This window comes from Aotus nancymaae, unplaced genomic scaffold (genome assembly GCF_030222135.1).
Source record: "Aotus nancymaae isolate 86718 unplaced genomic scaffold, 86718_ANA_hifiasm-v0.15.2.pri h1tg000057l, whole genome shotgun sequence".
Lineage (NCBI taxonomy): Eukaryota > Metazoa > Chordata > Mammalia > Primates > Aotidae > Aotus > Aotus nancymaae.
In genome coordinates, this window is record NW_026988471.1 from 18,967,691 (window position 1) to 18,993,231 (window position 25,541).

The 25,541-nt window shown below is 57.4% G+C and overlaps 1 protein-coding gene across 2 annotated transcripts; it reads right to left on the reverse strand.

The window, feature by feature from the left end:
• Positions 1-270: 270 nt before the first annotated feature.
• Positions 271-24,918, reverse strand: SDC1 (syndecan 1). 2 transcript variants are annotated; one of them, XM_021677054.2, is made up of 5 exons: positions 24,590-24,918; positions 5,060-5,141; positions 3,603-4,081; positions 2,559-2,694; positions 271-2,407 (listed from the first exon to the last, which is right to left on the reverse strand). In XM_021677054.2, exons 1-5 carry the CDS (start codon positions 24,653-24,655, stop codon positions 2,238-2,240), a joined length of 933 nt encoding a protein of 310 aa, XP_021532729.1. In that variant the 5' UTR covers positions 24,656-24,918; the 3' UTR covers positions 271-2,237. The 2 variants fall into 2 exon arrangements, with proteins under 2 accessions (XP_021532729.1, XP_012308790.1); XM_012453367.2 differs by lacking the exon at positions 24,590-24,918 and adding an exon at positions 7,615-7,639.
• Positions 24,919-25,541: the final 623 nt, after the last annotated feature.

A 25,541-nucleotide genomic window follows, 5' to 3' on the forward strand; every position in this document is an offset into this window, starting at 1 on the left:
AGTAGGGAGCCCATCATGTCCTTGAGGAAGGGAATGATCTAGCTGGAGCCTTACAGAACAAGGAGTGCTGGGCAGGAGGGCCAAGAGCCCCGGGAGGAGGAAGGCGAGATGCTGAATGCCTTCACAGGGGGTTGTGAGAGGAGGGACCAGCGTGAATTCTGCTGTTCTGTACCAAGCCAGAGCACAGCCCAGAACCAGGCTCCCACCCCAAGGCAACAGGGCAGGACATTGCCAGGCCAAGAAGAGACTCAACCACCACCACAGCAGCCATTGCCCGAAATGACAAGTACCGTTTATTGCCATTACACAAATGGACCCAGCCTCTGGCTTGGGCACCGTCCCACAGACCAGCAGCTGAGCATGGTCAGCAGACCCCTTTCCCCACCCCCGAGTCACGTGCAGTCATATGCTCCAGGCAGAAAGTCGCAGTATCGAATACCGGGCACAGGCTCCCTTCGCTTGGCGGTGCATCTCTGATCCACAGACCGGCCCCTGTCTCTGAGTGGCCAACAGAGCCGCTGAAACGTTGTCAAATAAGCCCATGCAGGAGTCTCCAGGAGCCCCAGGCTGGGGGCCTCTGGCCTCTGCAGCAGGGTGGGAGGAGGGCGTCCAAGGTATCTGCGGGGCAGGCTTCGGCTTCACACCTCCGCCGGGACCACAGCCTCAGGTCAAGCTGTGCTGGGGCCATCCACCTTCCTTTGCGATTTAGAAGATGGGGCTTGAAGCTTGGCAACACAGAAATCGACTGCGGATGCCTTATAAAACCTTGGCTGAACCTACCGACCTGCAGAAGAATTTCGGCCGAAACAAAAAAGCAAATACACAGAGGGACCCTGGAACCAGAATCCCTCCCCATGGGAAGAAGGCACAGAGATGCGAGCCAAGTTTCCCAACACGTCGGTGTTTGCAGAAAAGTCCGGTCACGTCCATACACAGCACAGAGGCAAGAAGCGAAGGCAGTGGCATTCACAGGACTACTTTATATTAAAGTTTATTACACTTGGAAAATCTACTGTACAGGGAAAAACCCATTGGATTAAGTAGAGTTTTGCCAAAAGCAAAAGACTATCGCTCTTTGGAAAATATTCCTGATTCCAGCCCAGGGCCCAGGGTGGGGCCGCAAGAGCTAACGGAGAACCTGGCCTTGGATGGAGGCGCTCAGAGCCAGCTCTGCCCAAGATGCCCCTTGTCAATTTCCAGGAGGAAGAAGCATCCCTCGGAGACGGCGCCACAGGCGGGACGGGCGTGGTCTGCAGGAGAATCTCCGGGCCCCTGCCGCCCACCCTACAGTCCTCTGTTCGTCTGAAGGCTGAGCCACCAGCATTCACTTCTCACATGGGCTTCTCCAACGTGGCAGCAGCCCAGGCCTCAGCATGGCCCTGAGCTCATGGACGCAGGCACGACTATTCGAAAGAGGCAGTGGCCCCATGGCAGCCTGGACTGGCCAGCCCGCCAACAGACTACCAGAAATGGGGCCGCCAGATGGACAGTCCATACCCTGTTGCACACATGAGCGACAAACTCAGAGACAACACACAAACTAAGCCTACATTTTGGCTTCCAGATTTGGTTCTCCTAGATAAAAGAAAAAAAAAAGTTTAACCCTGATGCTGTCTCCTGACACAGACTAGGGAAGCAAGATGGGGGATACCGAATCAACTTACTTAACTTACCTCGGAAGTAACAAAGTCTACTGGGCTATGAACAAAGAACTAGGGAAACATGTGCAAAAACAAGTTGATATCTAGATGAGACCTCCCCACGAAACAAAGCGGACTCCTGTCCCCTGCCACTCAGCGGCCACACCCCCAAGATGCTTGGTCCTACCAGTAAGTGCTATAGATGTGTGAGCCCCAAGCCCCACCTGCAGGATCTTCCAGCCACAGGAGGCCATTTAGGTCCAAAGCAGTCAGATCTCCCTCCCCTCCAGAGCTGGGCCTGGGGAGAGGCTGCTTCAGTTTGGAGAAACCGAGTCAGAATGGTGCGACGCCAGGTGCTGGCTGTGGTGGAAAGGTCCTATGCGAGAAACCCCTGGTGCCCCAAGTCAGGCAGAAGTCAGAGAAGCAGAATGGAGCTCCCAGCACACCCCAGGACTCTGTGGGCAGGAGCGGCCAGAGGGACTGGAATGCTAGGGAGGTGGCCTGGTGGCAGGGGAGGCCAGGGCCTACAGTTCTTCAAGGAAGAGACAAGTGGGGGCCTAGTGAGTGGCAGGGCGGAGGGGGCGCATGGCTCCCGCGTCAGGCGTAGAACTCCTCCTGTTTGGTGGGCTTCTGGTAGGCCCCCCCGTTGGCTTGTTTTGGCTCCTCCAAGGAGTAGCTGCCTTCGTCCTTCTTCTTCATGCGGTACAGCATGAAACCCACCAGGCACACAGCAAAGATGAGCCCCACGAGGCCTCCAGCGATGACTCCTAGGGCGGGCAGACGGGGCCAGCTCAGCTCAGCAGCTCCTGGGGCTCTGCCACAGACCCTCCTCCAAGTGGTGGCCTTGGCTGTGGTCAGCCCCACCCCCACCCCACAGCAGCAATTCACCCCCAACCACCCCGCTGAGAGAAAACTCACCTCCCAGCACCTCCTTCCTGTCCAGGAGGCCCTGTGAGGCCCCCGTGGCCCCCTGATCCATGGGAGACTGGTTCCGGTGGTCAGGCTCCACAACCACTACAGCCGTGCTCTCCCCGGAGGTTTCAAAGGTGAAGTCCTGTGGCAGGGCAGGGACGGATTGGGTTGGCCTAGTCACTGCCAGCAGCAGCAACCAGCTCCACTGCCAGACCCAGAAGCAGGTCCTGCCTCCCTCATCTTCGCCACCACCCACTCAGATGCACCCAAACCAAGACCTCGCAGGGCCCGAAGTCAGGCCTTCCTGCCACATCAACTCTGGACCCTGGCTGGATCATGGCATAGATATCATGAAAAGTGATAGAAAGCACACATTTTTGTTTGGAAATAAGCAGGCTTATTCTAGTATAAAGTGTAAAATCCTCACGAAGCTGTAAGATACATATAGGACGGCCAGGCATGGTGGCTCACTCCTGTAATCCCAGCACTTTGGGAAGCCGAGGTGGGCAGATCACGAGGTCAAGAGATCGAGACCATCCTGGCCAACATAGTGAAACCCTGTCTCTACTAAAATACAAAAATTAGCTAGGCATGATGGTGAATGCCTGTAGTCCCACCTACTCAGGAGGCTGAGGCAGGAGAATTGCTTGAACCTGGGAGGCGGAGGTTGCAGTGAAGCGAGATTGTGTCATTGCACTCCAGCCTGGTGCCTGGCAACAGAGAAAAACTCTGTCTCAAAAAAAAAAAAGATACATATAGGACTTGGTATAACACTCACTCTTTCAGCAGGGGCTGCAAGTTTGCTGTAAGTTTGGAGAGCCCTCTCTTGGGTGATATTTAAGGGCACTTTTGCTCTGATCTCATAATTAGTCTGTCCTGCTCTGATCGAGGCCCTGGAAGCAGGGGATGGTGGGCCCCTGTGCCCTGTCTTCCTGGTGAGGAATACAAGATGCCCGCAGGGCACAGGTGTAGGGCCTGCCAGGTGCCAGGCATTAGGGCCATCCTGCCCATTGGGCACCCAATGTCCCAAGGAATGCAGAGGCCACTCACCGGCTCCCCAGATCCCTCTGCTCCTGGGAGCTGATTGGAGGCTCCATCCTCAGCAGCCTTCTCGGTGGCAGAAGGACCTCCATCCTCTGTGTGGGGAGTGTGAAGGTCAGGTTGGCCGGGTCCTGCAGGAGCTGAGGTCTCATGGTGGCCAGGCTGCACGTCCCTGTGGGAGTGGGACGTGGTGGGCTCCTGGGCCTCAGTGGCTCTGGCCGTTGAGGCCTGATGAGTGGTTGGGAGCTGTGTGGTCTCCCTGGGTGGGAGGGTGGCCTCCTGCTCCCGGGCGGTGAGGTCAGGCTCTGCTTCCAGCAGGACTACAGCCTCTCCCTCCTTGGGCCCCTCTTCAGCTGGCAGGGTGGAGGTAGAGGCAGCTGTGGCTTCCAGGCTGGTGGGCTCCGGAGCTGTGGGAGTAGCTGTCAGGAGCCACATGTCCTTCCAGGTGGAGGGAGTCTGCTGTAACAAGGTGTTATCTTGCAGAGCACCTGCAGGACCAGAAGCAGAGTGTGTTGGGACGGGGAAGGCCCCAGAGCACCTGGGCCCACCAAATTCAGGCTGCAAAGGAGACTGGTACCTAGGCAAGGCAGCTGAGGCTAAGCTCCTTGGAAAATTGACAAAGAGAGCTGCCCCTTCCCACTGTGTGTGTCCAGGGGCAGCCTGGTCTCTGGAGCCATGAGACAGACGCCTAAGCCATCTGGGAAGGAGATTTCCTGAGACCATAGGAATGGGGTGGGCATCTCTCCGGGGCATAACTACTTCAGTTATCCTACTTAGCCCCAGGGCACACACCTCTCTGTCCCCTCCCTGAAAAACCACCCCCTACACACACCATACCCCCCCCACTTCCAACAACAGATATCCTGCCTTGCAGCTCTCCGGCCTCTGCCTCCATCACTTCCCCAGGGATGACCTCAGCCTCCTTCCTTAGCTCTCACCCCTCTTCTGAGGTCCACTCAAGAGCCACCTCCTCTGGGAAGCCTCCCTGACCTCCAGCTCACGGACTTCTCTCCCCCAGGGAAAGGGGAAGCAGGGAAGGGAGCCTGGCCGGAAGAGCTACACCCAGCAGGCTCTGCGCTGCCTTACAGCTTGATGAGCTTATCGGGTCAAGGTATTATTCCCATTTTACACATGAGAAAACAGGCTCAGGAGTCAAATAACCTTCTGAAGGGGGTTCCAGAGGTTTCCTAGAGAGTACAGGTATTCCTTGTGAACATGAGCCTGTGTGCCGCAGGCAGCCCTGGGGCCTTCTGGAGCCCACAGCCTTCACCTCACCTCCAAGCATGATTTCTCCTTAACCAGGCAGCTCAGGGACCCCATTCCTCTCCTCAGCATTACCCTTTGAAGCCAGCTGGGTGGAGATGGGGTGGGCAGGGCGCACTCGGTACATGCTCAATAAACAAAAGAGACATGCCCCCAGCCATGACCTGTTGCTGTATTGAGTGGAGCCCCCCAGACAACCTCACCTGCACCTGAGCCAGAGAAGTTGTCAGAGTCATCTCCAGAGCCATCTTGATCTTCAGGCGGCAAATTAGTAGCCACAATTTGCTGGAAAAGGATCAGAACATGTTATGAGTAGATCCTGGCCAGGGCTCTGCTGCTCCTGGGTCCTTTCCTAGAGAGCTGAGTGGACTCACCCCACCCTGTGCCACACAGGTGCACAGGGAGAAGCCTTCTCGTGTGGCTCCAGGACCCTCAGCTCTGGGCAGCACTTTGGTCCCCATGCCCAAACCCCTGATGCTGCAACACAGCCTGGTGCTGGATGCGGGGGTACAGGGCACAAGAGAATGGGCAGGGCCCTCACCCCCAAGAAGGTCAGTCTGGTGAGGGAGCTCCAGACCTCTCAGAAGGGCCAGACAGGGAGCTGTTATTGGGAACAGAGGCTGCAGCCCCCATGGGAGCCCATCAGCCCACCCTACACTGAGATCCAGCTCTTGGGGCCATCAGCCAGGGAGCGCTGGGGTCAAAGACTGCCGACCCAGCCCCACTAGGGGCTTCCGAAAAACCCCAAGAACAATCTCAGGACAAGCTAGAGGCAGAGAGGCAGCCTCTAGGCATGCTGGCCCCCAGATGTGGACACTGAGGGTGACATGAGGGGCCGGGCTGGGCTGGGCACAGGGAGCTGTCTGTACCGGGGCAGGTCTGCCCATGCAGGGCAACCCCAGGCCCGGCACCGATGCACCTTCCCACACACAGCCCAGTTCCCATCTACAGTGAAGACTGGGTGCAGGCCCTCTGGTCAGAGTATTGTCCTCCTTGGGGAAGGAAGGACAGGGTGCCCCTCAGGCAGGGGACATATAAGGCTAATCTGGAAGGGGACCTGCACTGAGAAGGCTCCAGTTAAGTGGGTTGTGGGCCTGGGGCAGGCCCTGCTTGCAAACAGCAGCCCCAGGAATCCCATCCGCCTGCCCAGCTCCAAGAGGCTGCAGACAGGGGCCAGAGGGTAAACATACACAACTCTCCCCAGTTCCTGAGGCTGGGGCTAACTGGCAAGACCGGGAGCAGGGCCGGGGGAGCAGGATCACACCACACACAGTGAGCAGGCCTGTGCCTGGTCTGCATGGAGGGCAGAAGGTCAGGACCGCCTCTGCCCTTCACACTGGCCCCAGGACCTCAGGTAGGGAAGGGAGAACCCAGCAGCCAGGTGGCAAGAAGCGTGGCTTTGAGAGCCTTATTCAGCCTTGAGATTTAGACCCAAAGACCCCACTCACTACACAGTCTATCTTGAGAGGCCTGCAGTGTCTAGGACCAGAACAAAGAATGAATAACGATGAACAGCATGGTCCAGTGCATGAACTTTACAGACTCTAGACCCTGCCACTCACTAGATCCATGGTCCAGGGAAGTCATTAAGCCTCTTATGGCTTCAGTCTGTCAATCAGTAAAATGGGAAAATAATAACATCTACGTTCAGGACTGCTGCAAAAATTCAATGAGGCTATGCCTAACACAGCCTGGCACGTAGCAGGCACACACAAACAGTGGCCATTGACTAACTAAGGGAGCCTCAGATGCCAGCAGGCCTGCCTAGAAAGAGGGTGAAAGAGAGGGAGACAGGGTTTCATGAGAAGGCGGGGGCAGGAATCAGTCAGTTCATCAGGAGCCTCTGCACTGACTTGCCAGAGGGGGCCCGCCTGAGGCTGGGCTCCAAAGGAAAAGGGTCTCCTCAGCCCAAGAGGCCTCACCAGGCCCTGACCATAGGCCGACGGGTGTCACTCCTGGGTAATGCAGAGCAGGGAGGGACAGACAAGACCTCCCGCCTCCTGAGGCAGAGTCAGACCAGGTGGAGGCTCTACATCCAGGGGCCTAGGTCAGAGGGAAGCATCAGACACGTGTAGAAACCAGAAGGTCAGAAATAACACTGAACTTCCCTTGAAAGTACAAAAGCAAAACTGTATCTTCCTTCCCTCAAGAGAAAGGTTTTGACCCTAGAAAGGCCCTTCATGGCCCATCTACAGTGAACAGTCACATTCCACCAAGGCTCATCTATAATAAACAGAGTCCACCAAGGCCTATCTACAATAAAGTCATTGGCCGGGCATAGTGGCTCATGCCTGTAATCCCAGCACTTTGGGAGGATCACTTGAGCTCAGGAGTTCAAGACCAGCCTGGCCAACATGGTGAAACCCCGTCTCTACTAAAAATACGAAAATTAGTCAGGCACGGTGGCGTGTGCCTATAGTCCCAGCTACTTGAGAGGCTGAGGCAGGACAATTCCTTGAATCCAGGAGGCGGAGGTTTCAGTGAGTCAAGATCACGCCACTGCACTCCAGCCTGGGTGACACAGCGAGACTCCATCTCAATCAATCAATCAATAAAAACAAACAGTCATAGTCCATGCTCCCCCAGCGTCCACACAAGGCCACATTTAACTACACCATCTCCACGTAGTGCTGTAAACACCAGTGCTGCCCCACAGAGCTTTGAAGCTGCCCTGGCCTCCCTGAAGCCTGTCCCCTTCATCAACAAAGAATACTGCCCGCCAGGGGGACACAGAGTGGGTACCCCCACCCATATTCACCGAGATCATGGCTTCACTCTCACCCAAGAACTCTGCCCTGCCCTCTCCTGATGCACCACCCACCTCAAGAGATAGCTGGAGATGCGGCAGAGATGGGGCAAGGCATTGGCGCTGCGATCCCACGTGCCTCCGCTGCGTCGTAAAGAGCACCAAATCTTAAAGCAGAAGTCAGCCACTGGATCCCTGCCTCATTCAACAGATGAGGTAACCAACGCCCACAGAGCAGACACGCACACTGGGGCCCATGTAGAACCTGGGAGGCACCGCCCAGTGAGACCCAGGAACACCAGGGAGGCCCCAACAGGCTAACAGGTTCCCAAGAGCAGGGCTTTTCTCCTGACCAGATAAGCATTTCAGTCTGCCGGGTCCCTAGAAACAATTTGTTCCCGTAGCTCTGCTGGCTTATCCCTCTGCAATCTTATTTACACAACAAGCTCTTAAACAAACGTTTTCTCCACTGAAACCAGCTCCCTGGCCTCCAGGGGCCTCTCCCCTCTCTGGGCCTTTGGTCTCCACTAAGGGGATGGGCTAGAGAGACCTCCCAAATCTTCTCCAGCTTAAACCTTCAGTGATAGCCCCTCAGATGAGGAGAAGGTAAGATTTCAGCCCCCTGGGGAGGTAATTAGCAGAAACTGCTGAGTTTGAACTTGGATTACCAAGGTGCCAGCTGACCCCAGAGTTTCTGGTGAGGCTTCCGGTTTCCTTTAGCAGGCCTGCTGTGCTGACAGCCTGCAGCACACCGCCTCCAGGCCTCCTAGGCAGCTCCCTCAGCATCATCTCCAACTGGGTGCTTCCGAGGCTGCTTGGCCACTGCTCAAGGCTGCTCAGGAACAGGTAGCCTCAGCTTGGAGCCCACCTCATGCCCTGCCCAGGAAGGCAACAGGCAAACCAGCCTTTAACCTCTGTAAGTCCCAGAAAAACCAACAGTCCATAGAACAAATCAACAACTTCGTGCGAAGTAAGGTCTAGGCTTCCACTCGTTCTGTTTGCTCAAAGCAAGGGACGCCTTGCCCCTTCCCCGCCCACAGCGGAGACCCTAGAAGTTCATTGATTAGAAAGCCCAAGGTGTGGCTTGCCTGGAAGCTTGGGGATCAAGGGGCAGCTGCTAGGAGTCTGGGAAAGGGAGTAAAAGAGGAACGGTCAGGTCAGCCCAACTCCATCTCAGCCACACCGGTCTCCTGGCCACACCCCAGGGACCGTGGAGAGTCCTGGAGTCAGGGCTCTGACCCAGCAAGAAAGAGGGTGTGAAGAAGTGAGGCCTTCTCTAAGGCTGGAAACACTTTCCACTCATTCCTTTCTCATCCCTACAACTCCCCTGCAGATGAGGCAGCAGGGCAGAGATCACTGTCTCTAGCAGATAAGGACTAGAGCCTTTGAAAGGTGAGGGACCTGCCCAGGGCTGCCCAGACACTACACCTTCCTGTGCAGCTGAGCTGCTCTCCTCACCTGCCATCCGCTTCTTTCTTCCCAGCCCTCCTAGCTGAGCCCGTCAGTTTTAAGGGAAACCCATTTAAGACTCCTCAATGGGATAGAGCTTCACTGACTGAATCACTGAGCCTGCCTCAGTGGTGAAGCTACCCAGGGAACAGCCCACACTTGCGAGGTGGAGAGGGAATGGTGTGGACCAGAACAGGACCTGTGCCACCAGGGACGGGGAGTTATCATCACCGGCTGCCAGCCACTCCAAAGAGCACATCTGGAGTCTGTGGGCAGAGGGCTGGCAGAGAAGCTTCCAGAAGGCAGCCTCAAGCCAACTGCCAGCTGTCATTCCCATAGCAGAAGTAAAGAGGGCCACCCTCCTGGGCAACCTCTGTCTCAGCAGAGCCCCTTGCCCTGGGGAGTACAAGGGCTAGGCCTTGAAGCCCTCAACCCAGGAGAAGATAAGGGGCTGGGGCTGAGGCCAGCAGTGCTGCACCTCCTCTGCAAAACAGCTCAAAAGTGCCTCGGCTGCATTAGAAGCCAAGATGTCCAGTGGGCATCTCAGACAGGTTCAAGGGAGGGTGGCAGGCCCAGTCACTAACCTGAGAGACTGCCCATCCACCCCTACCCCATCAGCCTGAGGCCACCAGGTCAGAAGGCCTTTGGTTTCCAGCCCGTACTCTGAATCACTGACATGGGTCACCTGCTGCTTAAAGTGAGTGATGGATAAAACCCAAACTCCTTAAAAGGCATTATTGACAGAGGGTGAGGTGGCTCACATCCGTAATCCCAGTACTTTGGGAGGCGAAGGCAGGTGGATCACCTGAGGTCAGGAGCTCAAAACCAGCCTGGCCAACGTGGTGAAACCCCATCTCTACTAAAAATACAGAATTAGCCAGGTGTGGTGGCGCACGGCTATACTCCCAGCTACTTGGGAGGCTGAGGCAGAAGAATCACTTGAACCCGGGAGGTGGAGGTTACGGTGAGCCGAGATCACGCCAGGAGCTTTGGGAGAAAAGAGAGAAGAAATAGTCTGGTCCTGGCCCGGCTGAGCTCTCAGCCACCCAGGACATATGGCCAGGTGTCCGGCTCCAGGGGGATTGAAAATGGGGGTGCTTCAGAGGCTGGAGTCCACAGGGCTGCCCTAAGGAGGGTGCTAGGGCCAGGCCTTGAAGCCCTGACCCAACCCAGGAGAGGATAATACAGTGCTCATCCTGGGCACTAACTTGGGCAGCGTGGGGGGCCTCTGATTCCCAGTTGTCCTGTGGTGGAGCAGGAAAGAGAAGTTGACCTGTCCGCTGCACCTGCCCTGTGTGGTCATGAAATCCCCGGCTTCTGTGGGAGCCGAGTCACTGAATCAACAAGCCCCATTAGTCACAAACCAGGGATAAAGAGCTGCCCCTTATCAAAGGAGCTGGGTCACGGCCTTTCACAAGCAGCCTGGACCAGGGGCTGTGGCACTGGCTCTGGGACCTGTTCCAGGAGCCCAGGCTGCGAGGTCAAGAGGCAGGAGGACCCGTGGTCATGGCAGGCTGGACATCCACCCTCCCCATCCCCAGATTCCACACAGTGGCAAATGTCCTCGGGAGGCTTGAAACAGGGTCATAGTTGTTTAGAAATCTTTTTTATGGCTGGGTGTGGTGGCTCACGCCTGTAATCCCAGCACTTTGGGAGGCCAAGGTGGGCAGACCACGAGGTCAGGAGTTTGAGACCAGCCTGACCAACATGGTGAAACCCAATCTCTACTAAAAATACAAAAATTAGCCAGGGGTGGTGGCACATGCCTGTAATCCCGGCTACTCAGGAGGCTGAGGCAGGAGAATTGCTTGAACCTGGGAGGCGGAGGTTGCAGTGAGCCAAAATTGCGCCACTGCACTCCACTCTAGGCGACAGAGCGAAACTCTGTCTCAAAAAAAAAAAAAATCTTTTTTACCCCCTCGGTTTCTCGTTCAGATCTACAAATGTAAGGAAAACAGGCTGACTCTCCCCTCCCCTAGACTTCAGAACTTGGGGTCTGAGGTCTCTGAGCCTCAGAGTCCCAGCCTTCACCTCCACCTCTGCATCAAGACGCCATACTGGCTGAGGGTGATATCCAAACATCCAAACCATCACCTGCATCCAGACTGGGGGCTCTTAGCTTCAGGGTCTCTAAGCATCACCAGGAGACCACTACAAGTGTAGTCTTCCCAGCCCCCCACCCAGAGGCTGACTCTGCCATTCACAAGCCCCAGGTCCTGTAGGGGGTCTTCAGATTGCACTTTGAAAACAATGAAGAGATGAAAAGGCATCTCCCAGAGTGGCCCAGCCTGCGGGAGGCGAGAGCTGGCTTCACGTGAGTCCAGTGTTCAAAGTCAAGGCAGTGAGTAGCAAGAGAGCCCCGTGAACAAGCTCTCGTGGCAAAGGAACCGGGGAGAGCACAGCAGTGTCCTCTCTCCGTCTCCGACACGTCCACTGGCACAGACAGCACACCATGGTGGCGGCCTGGCCTCCCTCCCCCCGGGGCTGAGGACCCACTGAACATCCAGGGGCACCTATATGACTCGGAAAGTATCTACCTGAAGCTGAGCTGAGGCTCCTTCCTGCCTGGGGCTGAGCCCACCGTCTTCCCACCAGCCGTCCTGGCTGGACCCAGCGGGGCGAGCAGGAGAGAGCTGCTAGAGCTAAGAGGCAAGTCGGCTCCAGGGACGAAGGCGGGGCCTGGAGGGCAGCACAGGTGGCGGCAGGGGCTGGGCCTGCTCCTCCAGGGGCAGCAGTGGGAGGACAGGGAAGAAAAAGCTGCAACAGCCCCTCCCAGTCCCACTGCCTTCCTAACGCTGCTGTGCCCCTGGATCTGCAGCTGCCCTCCCTCTGTGGGGAGACCTGTGACCCTCTCTTTCAGCCCGGACTGAAATGGCCTAAGCACTGAGCAGGCAGGTCAGACCAGAGCACCCAGGAGCAAGAGTCTCTGGGAAAGGGCTGGAATCCGCCACGCGGCTGTGCTGGGGACCTGGGCAGCTCTCAGCCTCTCTCTAGACCTGTTCCCCACCTTGACGCCAGAGGGGCTTGGTGGATAATGCTAAACCGCCTTGCCGGCTTCAGTGCCTGGTGCTGCTCTGGGAACTGGACAGGGGTTCTGTCCCCGAAGACTCACCAAATGCCCCCTCCTCAGGTACCCACCGCACTGACCACCAGAGAGTGGCCCAGGGAAAATGACCAGGTCCAGCATGGGGATGGTCTGGTGATAGTTTGGTCTCTGTCCCTAAATTACTGGATGTTGCTGGAAACACCTTGCCTCAGGTTGCCCATCTGTACAACGGGGGTTTGGCCGAAACGGCGGGACCTGCGGGAGTAGGCAGGAGGGCAGGGCCACAGGCCAGGAGACACTGGGCTCCCCTAGCCTCGGGGTTGTGGAGGAAGTGCTCACTAAGGCCTGTTTCCTAACTCAGGAGCCAGGAAAACACAGCCCGCCAGGGAGAGAGGCTGATGCCACAGATCAGGTCTAGGCCTCAAGACCTGAAATCTCCCCCACTGAAGCCATTCCCAGGAGGGAGGGGCCTCACCAGTGCCTCAAGGCAGCATCAGCATTTCCGGTGACAGGCACAGCAATTTATCAGCTCACTGGCTCTCTACTGAGAACCAGGCAAGCTGGGGCCTGCTGAGGATATGACAGGCAAGGAGTGATGGGCCCGGCCAGGGCAGGAGGGGGACAGAAACGGGCAGGAAGAGGAGGGTGTCCCCAGCAGCATTTCCGAGGGGAGGAGCACCTTTCAGGGACACTCTGGATGGCACCCCACACACACAGCCCCACACTGCCACTCAGAGACGGACCCCTCACTGCTCTGGGGGCTTGCAGGCCAGGGCCGGGGTGGAGGGACAGCATTCACACTTGGCCTTCAAGACCGCTTTCGGGTAACATTTTCCATGTAATGTGATGTCAGGGCTTTACAGGTGGGAAACCTGAGGTCAAGGTCACAGACACAAGCCTCCTGGCCCCGGGCTCTCTGCCCTGTACCACACTGCCTGCTCACAGCACACCTGGGGCGTTTATTGAAAGAGGAGGGATCCTGGCAGCGACATGCCAGCTCTGATGCCCAAGCCAAACCAGTGCTGCCCCCAGCACCCTTCCACAGAGCTGGCGCCGGCCTCGGCAGCCCACATGCCAGGACTGGTCTCGGAACAGGCTCAGCTGAGGGCTGGGTGTGGAGCCGCAGAGCTGGGAGACCAGTTCCTCTGCTTTTCTCCACTGGCAGAACCCGGGCCAGGCCAGGCAGGGCAAGATTTCACCCAGGCAGGCATTGAGCAAGACAGCCCAGCCCAGGCCCTGCAGCCTCAGCGCCTGGTACTGCTTCGGGAGGTACCAGGGGTACCTCTTGCGAGACAAGGGGTCTGTCTTGCAAGACTTGTCAAACACCCCCTCCTTAGGGACACACAGGGACACTTGATCACACTGACTCAGTATCATCACCCTCAGCTTCCCAAGGGGAGTCATGGCTTAGGCAGGATGCCAGAGATATCCTAAATCAAGGTGACTGTGGAGCAACAGGCAGCCTATGGGGACAGAGGGGGCAGCCAAGCCTCCAGAGCGCTATCCCTTCCCCAGCCCTGGCTGCCCCTAAGGAGCCCATCAAGGTCAGAATCTCTGCCAAGATTTCCCCAGTCGGCCCCTACTGGGAAGCGCAGCCCCATCAGTCCCCAGGGAGTCCCCTGGAACAGGTATCCACTGGGCCTGGGGACTGGACACCTCTGTCATATGGACTTCTAGGGACATCCTCCCCTTGTACTTACTAAATAAAGTGTCCTCAAGTTTCACAGAGGCAGAAACTGCAGCTTTTGACACACCTGCAGCCAGCCAGGGCTCCAGCTGTGTGCGAAGGTGGGGGAGGGGAACGAGCTCCAACTTTATTACCGAAATCTCTTCTATCAGTGTCCCTGTCCTCGCACAATAGCCCCTTGAAAACAAGTCTTCTGGGAGGGCTAAAGGGTGCCTGCTGCCTGCACTCACACTACAGCATAAATCACTTCCAGGTGGGGACGGGCTAACTCTGGAACTGGGGCACTGAGGGTGGGTGGGAGCTCAGGGAGATGAGACAGGATTACAAAAGAGAGCCTGGAAGATGTCAGGGGCAAATTTTTTAACCTTCGTCAAAATGTGGATGCCAGCAACGCCATACCCAGGAAAGGAGGACAAAATTCTCTTTGCTCCTCCTAGAGTCATGGATGTACATGGTTTCTCCTCCCAGGTAGACAACAATGGGCCAGCCTGGGAACGTGCCTCTCAGATAAAGCACAATTCAGACTGAGCAGGCGCTGAGGCTGCTGGGAAACCCAGAGACACAGGAAGAGCAGAATGTGTTTGAAGGAGTCCCAGGGGAGGGCAGGGCTGGTGTCTCCTGGTTTGGGTGATGGGAGACAGAATTTTCTGTGAAGGCTGTGTCTGAAGAGGCTGGGTCGATCCTCCAGATTACTGGTGGAGCCCCAAGGCAAGTGGCTTGCCCTCCCTTTGATGGGCTGGTAGATCTGCCCAGCCTTGAACCCCCAGCACAGAGCTCCTAGCCCTCACAGCCTCTGCACACGGTTGGTGCTGAGATGGCTGAAAGGAAGACTGTGGATGCAGCTCCCATCTGAAAAGCTCAGCGTGATCCTGGGAAAGGGAAGGAGCTATATGCCATGCCCAGATCTCAGGGACCACCAGGAGGCTGGGGGGGTGTGGTGGGAGAAGAGTCTAAACATCGGACCAGGGCTGGAGGTTACTTGAAGAATAGAAATAACTGAATTAGGCTCTCGGGGGCAGAGTGAATAAAAGTGATCACAGCTAATGTTTATTGAGTCCTCTGGGCCGGAGAGCTGGCAATCAGTTTTTTCCAAGGACTTCCTCTGAATTAATTAATTTCATCTTCATGATCACCTTAGGTTCTAGTACCATGCCCATTTTACAGATGAGAAAATTGAGGCAAAGGAGCTATGTCATCTGTCCCAGGGCACACAGCCACTGAAGCCAGCAGTCTTGCTCCAGCAGGCATGCCATGAGGCACCCGTCACAGCGAGGCCCACAGGGTTCTCTCACTCTCAGGAAGACAACGGCCATGGCTTCCACTGGCGGCACCCTACAGCCTGGCCCCGCTCTGTCAGTGGCCATAGTGAACCAAGGCTCCCACTCCAGGACAGCCATCAGTCTCAAGTTCTGGGGGCCCTGCCCGGCAGGCCTGAGCCCCTACCGGGGTGCCCCAATGTCTGGGTTTGCCTGGCCTCCCCTCCCACCTGCCAGCCCAGTCCATACCTTCTCAGGTCAGGAGGCAACCCCTGGCAGAGGCTAGGGTGGAAGAGAGCAAAGTCTGTCCTGCCAGTGAAGGCTCAGGTTTCTGAGAAGGGGCAAAAGCCATGTTTGCAGGTCCTGTTAACGTCAGCACCACTGGGGTCAGACCAGCGGGCCATTCACAGAGAGTGACTCCACGCTTAGGTTGGGTCAGACCCACCCCTTCCCACAGGTCAGCCTCAGTGCTCCCCTTGACTTGCTTCTCCGTGCTCCAGGCAAGGAAGGGACCCCAATCATATCACATACGGTATTTCAGGGAATCTCTGCAGAAGCCCTCTGGGGCAGGATATGAGAAACTCCATTTTACAGATGGGGAAACTGAGGCTTGGGGTAGGTGAAGAATCACATTCAAGATGACACAGGAAGTGATGAAGTCCAGATGTGATCCAGGTGGGCCAGACTCCACGTCCTGCGCTCTTCCCAGCATCAGCACCTCTCTGCTCCAGCCCGAGCTGGGACTAACCAAGTCGGCTAGTTCTGTCCCACCTTGCCTGTCAAGCCCCAAGGTCTCAAGACTCAATATCGGCCCCCCAAAGGCAGGCAGACCCAGGCCTTCAGACTCAGGTGACTACTCTCACATAGTGAAGACAGGCGGGCAGGCCGGAGGGCCCACTGCACACCCAGCCTCCAGATAGGATTTATAAGAGTAAGCCTCATTCACGGGGGCGTGGGGAGGATGGCAGGGGGCTGTATCCCCTTCCTACAATTCTGAGCCCAAGACACCCCAGTTACTGCTGCAGATTCACCCAGGGAGACTCAGGGGTGAGATTCCTGGACTTTCCAGGCCTGACCCTGGGGAAACTCCTCCAGTACTCTTCCCCCAGGCCCCAGGTCCCTTTCAGGGAGGGAGGTGGAGGAGGTGCATCCCAAGTGGAGCCCATGACTGGTCCTCAGCCCTGCAGGCCCTGGTCAGTCTCGAGGTCTTGCTGCCAGGACCCTCCCCGACACCCCATCCTGAAAAAGACACGGTCACCGCCACAGCAGCACCACGCCCTGCAGCTTTCTCCAGGAGAAGCTAGAGTGACGTCAGCCTCTAGGACAGTCTCAGAGGCTCCTGAAACACCCCACAGCCTCGGGCTCCGCAAGCCGAAACCTGACCACCGTATTCATCCAGAACACTCCAGAGAGATGGGCCCTCTGAGGTCTCGGACAGTTTCCTGGGCAGCCGGGATGCCAGGAAGCTACTGGAGGTAGAGTCAGTGCCACTCTGATACAATCAAGTTCCCAACCAGGTAAGGCCCCTGGAGCAGTAGCAGCCACCACTGGTATTGGTGGCATGGGAACAGCAGGGCCAGGGCCCAAGTCCAAAAAAGCTTTCTGGGACCCAGCTCATGACAAATGCCGTGGGCGGGCATGAGATCCTCAGCCCTCCAGGAGTTCCTCCAGCCTCCCCACATCCCACCCTGGCAGACATACAATCCTCACCCTACACCTCCCAGGCCAGGCGCCAGAGTGCTGTCTCTCAGCCTGCTAAGCAGCACAGAAGATGCTCAGAGACAGCCAGGCAGCCCCAGGTGGAAATGACTATGAACTCCAGCTCACCCCACTGTGGGAAGAGTTCCCTTGACACCTGTGAAGATCCATGGTGCACACAAGCGGTCCTAGCGCCGGACAGGCAACTTCTGCAGCGCCCTCGGGGAGACCCCCTGCCCTGACACTTCCCATGGACAGAGAAGGCCATCCTGCATGTTTGGGGCTCCATAAAATGTCCTGTCTGACAGCCCAGCTCCTAGTTAGATACTGCTGTATCCTGAGACTCTGGGGCAAAACCCTTCCTCTGACTGGGGAGACATGATGGGTGCTGAATCACAGACCCTGTTCATTGTCACTGCCACTCTGGCCTATCTGCAGAGACATCGGCACCTCTCTCATCTGGTTCCAGTAACAGCCACCCTCTCTCACAGGAATCCCCTGGACCAGATATGGACCTCTCCCCACCGCACAGGGCTATGCACACAGCAGGTGTCCAGGCTCTGGGCTTTAGATCTGGTCAAGCCAGGTAGGGCTCATGAAACTCTCAGAACTGGAGGCAACAGGAGCACAGGCAGGCCCTCAGATACCCACCAGTCACACGACACAGCCACAAGAGGCCACGCGCACACAAAAGCATTGCCTCTCTGCCCCTTCCCCGCATTTCACAGATGGGTTCACTGAGGCCAAAAGAGGGCTCTGTACACAGCCATTCAACAGTAAAGAGGCAGGGCCAGGAGGGAAAGCCAGGCCCCTGAGCCCCAGCCTGTGTCTTGCTGCACTCCCAGCCTCGTGCCAGCCCCTAGAGGGCTTGCAGTGGGTCAGGGTTGGTTGGGTGAGTCTCTGGAGAGGACCCATGGGCCTGGCGCCATGACTCAGCTGATGAGTGGACTGATCAACCGCCCACCTTCCCCACTGCCCCAACCTGCCCGCCACGGCGTTCATTCCTGCTGCTGAGCGGACCTCAGGCAGGTGCCAGGACGCCTGGGTGTGTATGCAGAGAACATCACACAGCCCCACCCCTGGCCCAACCTCACCCAGGTGCCTCTGTCCACAACAGCTCCCCCAGGAGCTCGAATCCCGGCCTCAAGCAGGCTGCCCTGCCCTCCACTGGCCCGGGCCAACCCACCAATGTCCCCTCGGGAAATCAGTTCTCCCTCAAGTCCTCAGAAGGAATCCTGGCAGAGGAATGTGAGCCCCCAGCAAGTCCTTCAGTGCCACCTCCGTCTTTCCCAAGATAAGATCTCTCTCTAGCCATGTGGCTCTCAGAACTGAGAAAGGGAAGAAGGACCTTTCAGCAGAGGAGGAAACTGAGGCCCAGAGGGGCAACAGCCTGCCGTAGCCACACAGTCGAAGCTCAGCTAAACCGGGAAGGTCAGGTGACCCAACTGCCCGTCTCTGTGGGAATAACTTCCAAGGCCAAGTCCATGAGAAATGTCAGAGTCACAGTGAAAAGGGGAAAAGACCACCAGCAGATATAGGAGGCAGAAAGGAAGCTGGTGTCCGAAAAGGAAGCTGCAGCCGGGTAGTGACCAGGCTCCCTCAAAACTGAGGCTGCCACCTGACAAGCAGGAAGGCCCAAAGGGAAAGAGAGTCAGGGGTGCACAGGCAAGGCCCAACTGCAGTGTCAACCTGTGCAGTAGGCACCCCCTACACACACACACACGCGCGCACACACACACACACACACGGACAGACACACAAGCACACAGATACACACATACAAACAGACACACATGGACACACGCGGACAAACAGACACAAATACAAACACACACGCAGACACACGGACGTGGACACAGACACACATACACACACACACACACACACACACACACACAGAGGGCATCTCATGGGGTGGAACCCGCAGGTGAATCACTGGTCAGAGAGTTTTTCGCAGGGCTGATGGCCAGAGGAGGCGCATCCTCGCGTAGAATTAGGCAGCCATGAAGCCATAAAAGCCAGGAGCTCAGAGGTCCTTGAGGGGCTCCCATGGGGAGAGGAACCGGTGGCAGCCGTGGGAAGCCTGGAGCGCAGCAGGAGAGGTCACTGGGCAAGTGCAGGAGCAGGTCCACCCGCCATCTCTTCTGCTTTCCTGACTCAATGGCCCCAAGTCCCAAGATTTCCCCTGGCACACCCTGCTTTGTACCGTAAGCTTGCCCCCACCCTTCCGGGCCCTGCCAAAAAGCAGGTCACTTTCCAGGGGAGTCTCAGACCACCCCTTCCCAAGATCCTCACAGCACTGAGCACAGGCAAGCTGGCCTGGTGCACCTCTCAGGAGTGCCCGGGACCTTCTCATACTGTCTCGGCACCCAAATGGAAGCTTCCTGAGGGCAGGCAGAAGCAGTGATAAAGCTCACCCTTCCAGGGGAGGTGACGGCGTGGGCTCCCCGCGACCACCTGCAGCTGGACATGACAGTTGCTGAAGTGGCCACAAGCCCAGGGTCTTGCCTCTGCGGCCTCACCTCCACGACCCCAAACATGCCTCCTTGTGGCCCTCCCCTGGAGCCTATCATGGTGTGTTATGTCCAACTCAGTGGAAGATTCCAGAATGCATGCTCCCATCCAAAACCCAGCCTCTGCTGGAACAATTGAGAGAGAAGTGACGGGGTACAGAATCCTGGTGCCAGAAGCCCTCTTTCCACAAACTCCCTGAATCTCATTCTTCTCTAGACACACTTAGGCAGGGCCTCAGGGGCCCTTTCAACCCAAGACTCCAAAACTGGCTGGTAAAAAGAAGAAGGCAATCGGGCAGCAGTTCAAGCCCAGCAATCACTTAATGACCAGTTTGAGCTGTCCCCGCCCCCGCAGGACCTGGCGTTGGAGGGAACCATGAGGTGACTGTGGCACCAGAGCCAGGAGTCCTGGGTTCTGGCCATCACCTGTGCCACGCTGCCCGCCTCCCAGGCTTACAAAAGAATCTGCTAATTCCATGAATGTTTCGCAGCGCCCAAGGTAAAAGATGGTGCAAGCTGGGCACCACCTGGGGCCTGGCCTGAGGACGTCGTCCAAACAGGCCCCTCCATGTCCAGTCCACAGTTCCCACCCGGCTCTCTCAGCTCCCCCTTTTGTTCCTGTGAGGAGCTCTCACCTGTTCCTGAGCGGCCATCAGTTGAACCCAACACAACTCCAGAATGTTACCCAGTGCTCAGTGCCTGATGGCACCATTCAGGCCAACTCAGCCCGGCCTGGGCCCCTCCGCCCAAAACACTCACACCCATGGTTCTTCAGGACGGACAAGCAAATGCCCAGCAGAGCCTTGCAGGGTTCAGCCAGTCCCCAGATGCCAGGCTTCTCAGGGGAGACCTGACAACCTTGCAACGTATTCACACCGTACCCATACACACGCACACACATACAAACGCTGACTCAGCCAGTGGCAGGGCCCGCCACCCTAGGCCTCAGCTTCCTCATCCACAAAATGGGGCAATGATATACATTGTAAAGGTCTGGGGTCAAGTTTAAATAAGAATGAAGGAAAAGTACTGAGCCCTCAACAGTAGGCGCTCAAAACAAGGTAACCTTAATGATATTGACAGCTAACTTTCCTCAGGCAGTTTCATCACAAAGTACTTTCACATATCCATTATGAAATGAATATGCAAATGACAGAATGAGGACAGGGAGAACAGGTATCATGATGTTCGCTTTACAGATGAGAACAAAAGACTTGGAAGAAAAGTGACTCACCCCAGATTAGGGAGTAAATTAGTGGCAGAGTTGAGACACAGTCCTGGGGCTCTACTTAATCCAAAGCCATTTCTGGCCTGCCACATAGTATGGATACAGATTATATAGAAACAGGAACTAAAATCCAAATCAAACGTGGTGAAGCTGAGCGTAACAGTCAAGGCTAAAGAATAATGGCCCTCAGCTGGTCAGTCCAGGCTACCTGTGACCAGCAAGTCACTTATAAGTTGAACCAGGTCGAGGAACTTGAAACATGGGGGCCATCAAGCACTTCCCCAAGAGGTGACTCATTTCTCTCGAGTTAGAGAGGCCCCTAAAGGCCTCACCTTGGCAGCACTTCTTTGTTACTCTAGGTGGGGTGCAGGGAGGTAAAGGGGAGACTGCAACAGGTTCCAGCTGAAGTTCATGAAGGGCACAAAATCCACATATCACACAGATCAACAGTCTCACTCACAGGCGAGAACCTTACCCAGAGCCTAAAACTCTCAGCCTGGAAATGAACCCAACCCAGCTGATTAGCTTCTTAGTGCCACTGGAGAAAAGTAACAATTGGAACAACTGAAGTAACAATTGAAAAGTTCTAATTTGAACTGAACAGAAAAGCTGCTGGCTACACTCAGGCATGTAAATGTCACTTCTGGCTACTCTCAGACAGAGATGGAAAAAGGAGAAAGACCAGAATTCAAAACAGAGCCACCTGGGACACCAGGCACAGGGGCAAAGTGCTCTTCAGAGCACAGTAAATCCAGGAGACAATGTCCTAACCTGGCACTAATGAGGAAGACGACCCTGGCATGCAGAAATTAAATCATGCCTAGCATTTTTTGGTTGACAAAGGAAGGGAAATAAATATTTCAGAGAGTCCTGCCCAGAGTAAGAATACTTTTAAGGGTAATAGGGATTCTTAGATCAATGAAAAAACATGAATACACAGGACACCTCATTCCCAAGGGATTTCAGGAATCCAAAATTCTGCTGCAACAGAAAAGATTCCTCTAAAAAACTGCAGAAGTCAAGCTTTTCACTAATTCTTTCCAGGCTCTCTCCTTTCTTACTGTCTCCCTACCAGTGTGTGTTAATGAGGTTCTACTGGAACCCATCAGGAGCCACAGGTAGAGACTTCAACCAGCTCCACCCTCCTTGTGGAGCCCAAGCCAGGGGTGACATCACTTCTAGAAGGCTCTGAGCCCGAGCGGAGGCAGATAGTGCCTCCCCCTCTACCCTCTCTGCCAGGCTGTGGGAAAATGTCTCTACTAGCCCCCATAATTAGGGCAAAAGGGATTTTATGCCTTTCAAGAAAGAGAAGAGAGAAAGGAAGAAAAACAACAAATAACTATTCCAGAACAAGCAATTTTTCTTACATGGCAGAAACAAAAGACCACAGGAAACACACACACACACACACACAAAGAGAGGAGAGAGAAAAAAAAAAAGAGAGAGAGAGAAACCTTTTTAGACAAACCTGTTTTAGTCTCTTGGGAGTGGTTTTGAGCAACCTCCTCTCCTAGCGGCCTCCCCTCACCCATTCAGTCACTCCCTGCCTCCCTAGTCCCCAGGGGGTTTCTGACCTGCTTCCCACTGGGGCCATAGTGAACTTTCAGAGAGGGGTAGATCTCTGCCACTTGCAGACACCTTCTCCCATCTTAAGCAAATCCCAGCTGCCTGATTTCTTTTAGGAAAGGGATGTCAGAGCTCTGGGAAGGCACTGTGTGTCCCCACCTTTAACCCAACATGGACAGTCACTGTAAGAGGGAGAGGGCAGAACTGGGAAAGAAAAAAACTAAACTTTGTAAGATCAGAAAAAGCAAAAGGAACACCTAAGCTACAAGCCAGAGTCTGACCCCAAAGCTCAGGTGCGGCTTTCACGCTCAGCTCGAGCACCTCCTCCAGGAAACCTTCCCTCCCTGCAGCTCCAGGGAGTCTCCCTCCCTCCTTTCCACTTTTGAGACTTTCCTGCCTCCTGGGCCCTATGACCAAGTTTCTGGGCAAGAAATAACGCCTCACACTGCAGCCTCTGCCCCAGCCCACAGAAAACTCCAGGAAAAGCAGTCCACAGGGAATCCCAGACTCCACCTGCCTCCCCAGCCTTAAGGGGTGCTGTGGGATCCCAGGGCTCTGGAACGTCTGCTACTCTACCCCAGGCAGGCAAGGGAACCAGCAGCCCTCCTAAATCCAGCTGGAAATAGGTGGAGGACCCAACTTCAGCCGCCCCTACTGAGGCCCCAGCATGTGCCTGGAGAGAATGGGGCAGTGAGGTGATGGCAGGCGGTTGAGGAAGGTAAGCCACGCAGCTCCACTCTCTTCTCCAAAGTCGGAGCAAAGACTCCAAGCACAGGCTCAGTCCCACAGAAACCACCACCCTAGAGAGCAGCTTCTTGAACCTGAAAGCCAGGAGTGCGTGAGACCCAGCTCGGAAATCATGGCCCTCACCGTCCTCCCAGATACGGCACCCTACACAGTCCAGTCCATCCGCAGTTCAATAGGCACTGGGACCTTCTCCGGGACCTGAAAATGTCTGGAAGCACGAGTCACCTGGGAAGCAGGGAGGGCACTTTACACATCAGCCTCAAAAATGACTGTCCCCACCTCACCTCCCATGAGCCAGACTCTGTAAAAACGTCCCCAAATCGCTCAATAACTGGCAGCTATTACAGAGGGCAACCCCTACGGAGGGTCAGTGTTGCTGGGACTTGTCCAGATGTCACATTAGCAGTGGAGGACCCGAGTGCTCACCCTGCCCCCGCCCCTTCCCAGCCCACGTGCCTCCCTTTGCCAGAGCTGGTGAAGTCGAGCTGTCCAGATGTGGTGGCGAGAGACCGCCACTTCCGGAAGGGGAAGTGCCCCTGGCTCTGCACCTCCCCTCTGCATCCCTGGGGATGGCCGAGCCAGTCCACCGGGAGGACCCCGGGACGCCAGCACCGGGCGCGGGGACCGGGGAGGAGGACGCGGGCACCCGGTGGCCCGCGCTGACACCTGGCGGTGGCCCAAGTCCCAGCCCCCGTTAAGGCCGGCGCTGCGGGGCGGTTCCCAGGAAAGGGTTACAGGGGCCGAGAACAAAGCGCCCCCATTGGGGAAGGCGGGCTAGCGGCCGGAGGCCGGGGCGGGAGAGCCACTTTCTGGGGACCCTCGGGCTGCTCTTTGTCGGCCACGTCCCTGTTTAGTGGAGCCTGAGTCCCGCTGAAGGTGGATGCTGCATCTCACCCAAAGGCCTCCTCCAGCCTCGAGCTCCACATCTGTCCCTCTTTCCCCCCAGCTCCACTGGGCGGGCCAAGGAACCCGCCTTCCCTCCGCGCGGTTTCAGCACAAAGCCGAGTCGGGGAGCAGGAGGCCATTCCCGGGTCCCCTCGTGTGGAAGGCGACCCGCGCCCCGGCCATGCCCGGCACGGGAATGCGCCCTCCGGGGCCAGCTCAACTTCAGCAGCCCAGAAGTTGGGCTCCTCCGGGTCTCCAGCGTTCCTAGGCCAACTTCCCGGAACCTCCCGCTGCCGGGACGGCCCCGCTTACCTCGAGCGGCCCACGGCAAGCCCGAGGGCCCCGGAGCCGCTCGCCCGCGTCCCTCACGCAGCCCTGGCCAGTCTCCCGGGGCCAACACGCCCGCCCGCCCGCTCCCGCACCGGCTGCGCTGCGCCCAAACTTGCCCGGGTGCAAGTGGCCGGGCGCCCGGGCTCGGTGGCGCTGGGGCGCAAGCCCGCAGGTCTGGTTTGAATTAGGGTCTGCGGCAGGGGCGTTGTGGCCGCGGTCACTGCATTCCCCCGGGTCGCCGACGAGGGCGGCGGGGCGAAGGGGGTGGGAGCGGGCGACCTGGGGCGCCGCTGTGGGCTGGCGGGCTCCGACACATGTGGAGACGTTTTACATAATTGAGCGCGGGGCCCCGGCCCCCTCCTCCCCAGCGCGGGACCAGTGCGGCGCCCACCGACAGCGGAGGGAATTGGGGCTGGAGCCCTGGCCTCGGGGCTCACCGTCCCGGGACCCGCCGGACCAGCGCGGGAAGAAGAGAAGTCCCGCTCCCCTTCCCCCTCCCCCTCCACGTGCAGCCGCCGGCATCGGCGGGTGACCAGCCCCGGCTTCCCGCCGCCTCCCCGCCGGGCCGCGGGCCGCACTCACCGGCAGGGCAGGCTGCAGGCTCAGCGCCAGCGCGCACAGCCAAAGCCAGAGCGCCGCGCGCCTCATGCTGCCCGGACCGGCGGCGGGAGCGCGGCAGGCTGCGCGGGTCGCGGCTGCGGGCCGGCTTCGCGGGTTGCGCTGTTCGATGCTCTCTTGGGCGCCTGACCAGCGCGCTGCTGTCCCAGGCGAGGGCTGCTGGGTCCGCCGGCTGGAGTCCGCTCCCTACTGCCGGGTTCCTCTCCGCTAGGCTCGGATTCGGCCCGCACCTCTCCCGCCGAGCTCCGCCTTATAATAAACCCACAGGCCGTTCCTTAGCCGTTGCAAAAACTAGTCCCCCACCCCCAGCTCCGCCAGGTCTCGGCCAGCCCCAGTCCACACCCCCCAGGACCCCGCCCCCCGAGCCACCCCTCCCGGCCCCTTCGGAACGCCCCGCCCCCGGCCCGCCCCCTAGGGTCAGTGCCCGCTCGGCTCCCGCTTCTCCGGTGGCCGAGCCTCGCGTTCGGGAGCTGTGGTCCCCACACGCCGAGGTTCTGGGCCTTTCAGCTCGGCTGCTCCCTAGGTGGTGGGGCCGGGACGCACCCCTTTCTACCTGGGTCCGGGGTGCGGAGGCGCTACCCGGGAGAAGGGCTGAAGGAGCGGCAGTCGGTGCCCGGGCGCGAGTTTGCAGCGCCCTCTGGACGTGGACGCGGAGCGCGCTCCAGGTGCGCAGGACTCCTGGCTCTCGTGGGGAACGCTTTCTGGGGCAGGGCGGGGGGCGATGGGGCCTTCAACCGACGGGCAAACACACACAGACACACCCCGACTCTCCTCCGGCTGCGGATGGGGCTCCCCGCGCCCCGCCGGCCCAGATTCTCCCGTGCGCTCGCGTTCTTCCAGCACTCCACCAAGTGCTGGAAACTCGGGGCCTTACTTTAAACAGCTGCACCCGCACGGAAGGGCTAAGAAAAAGGGG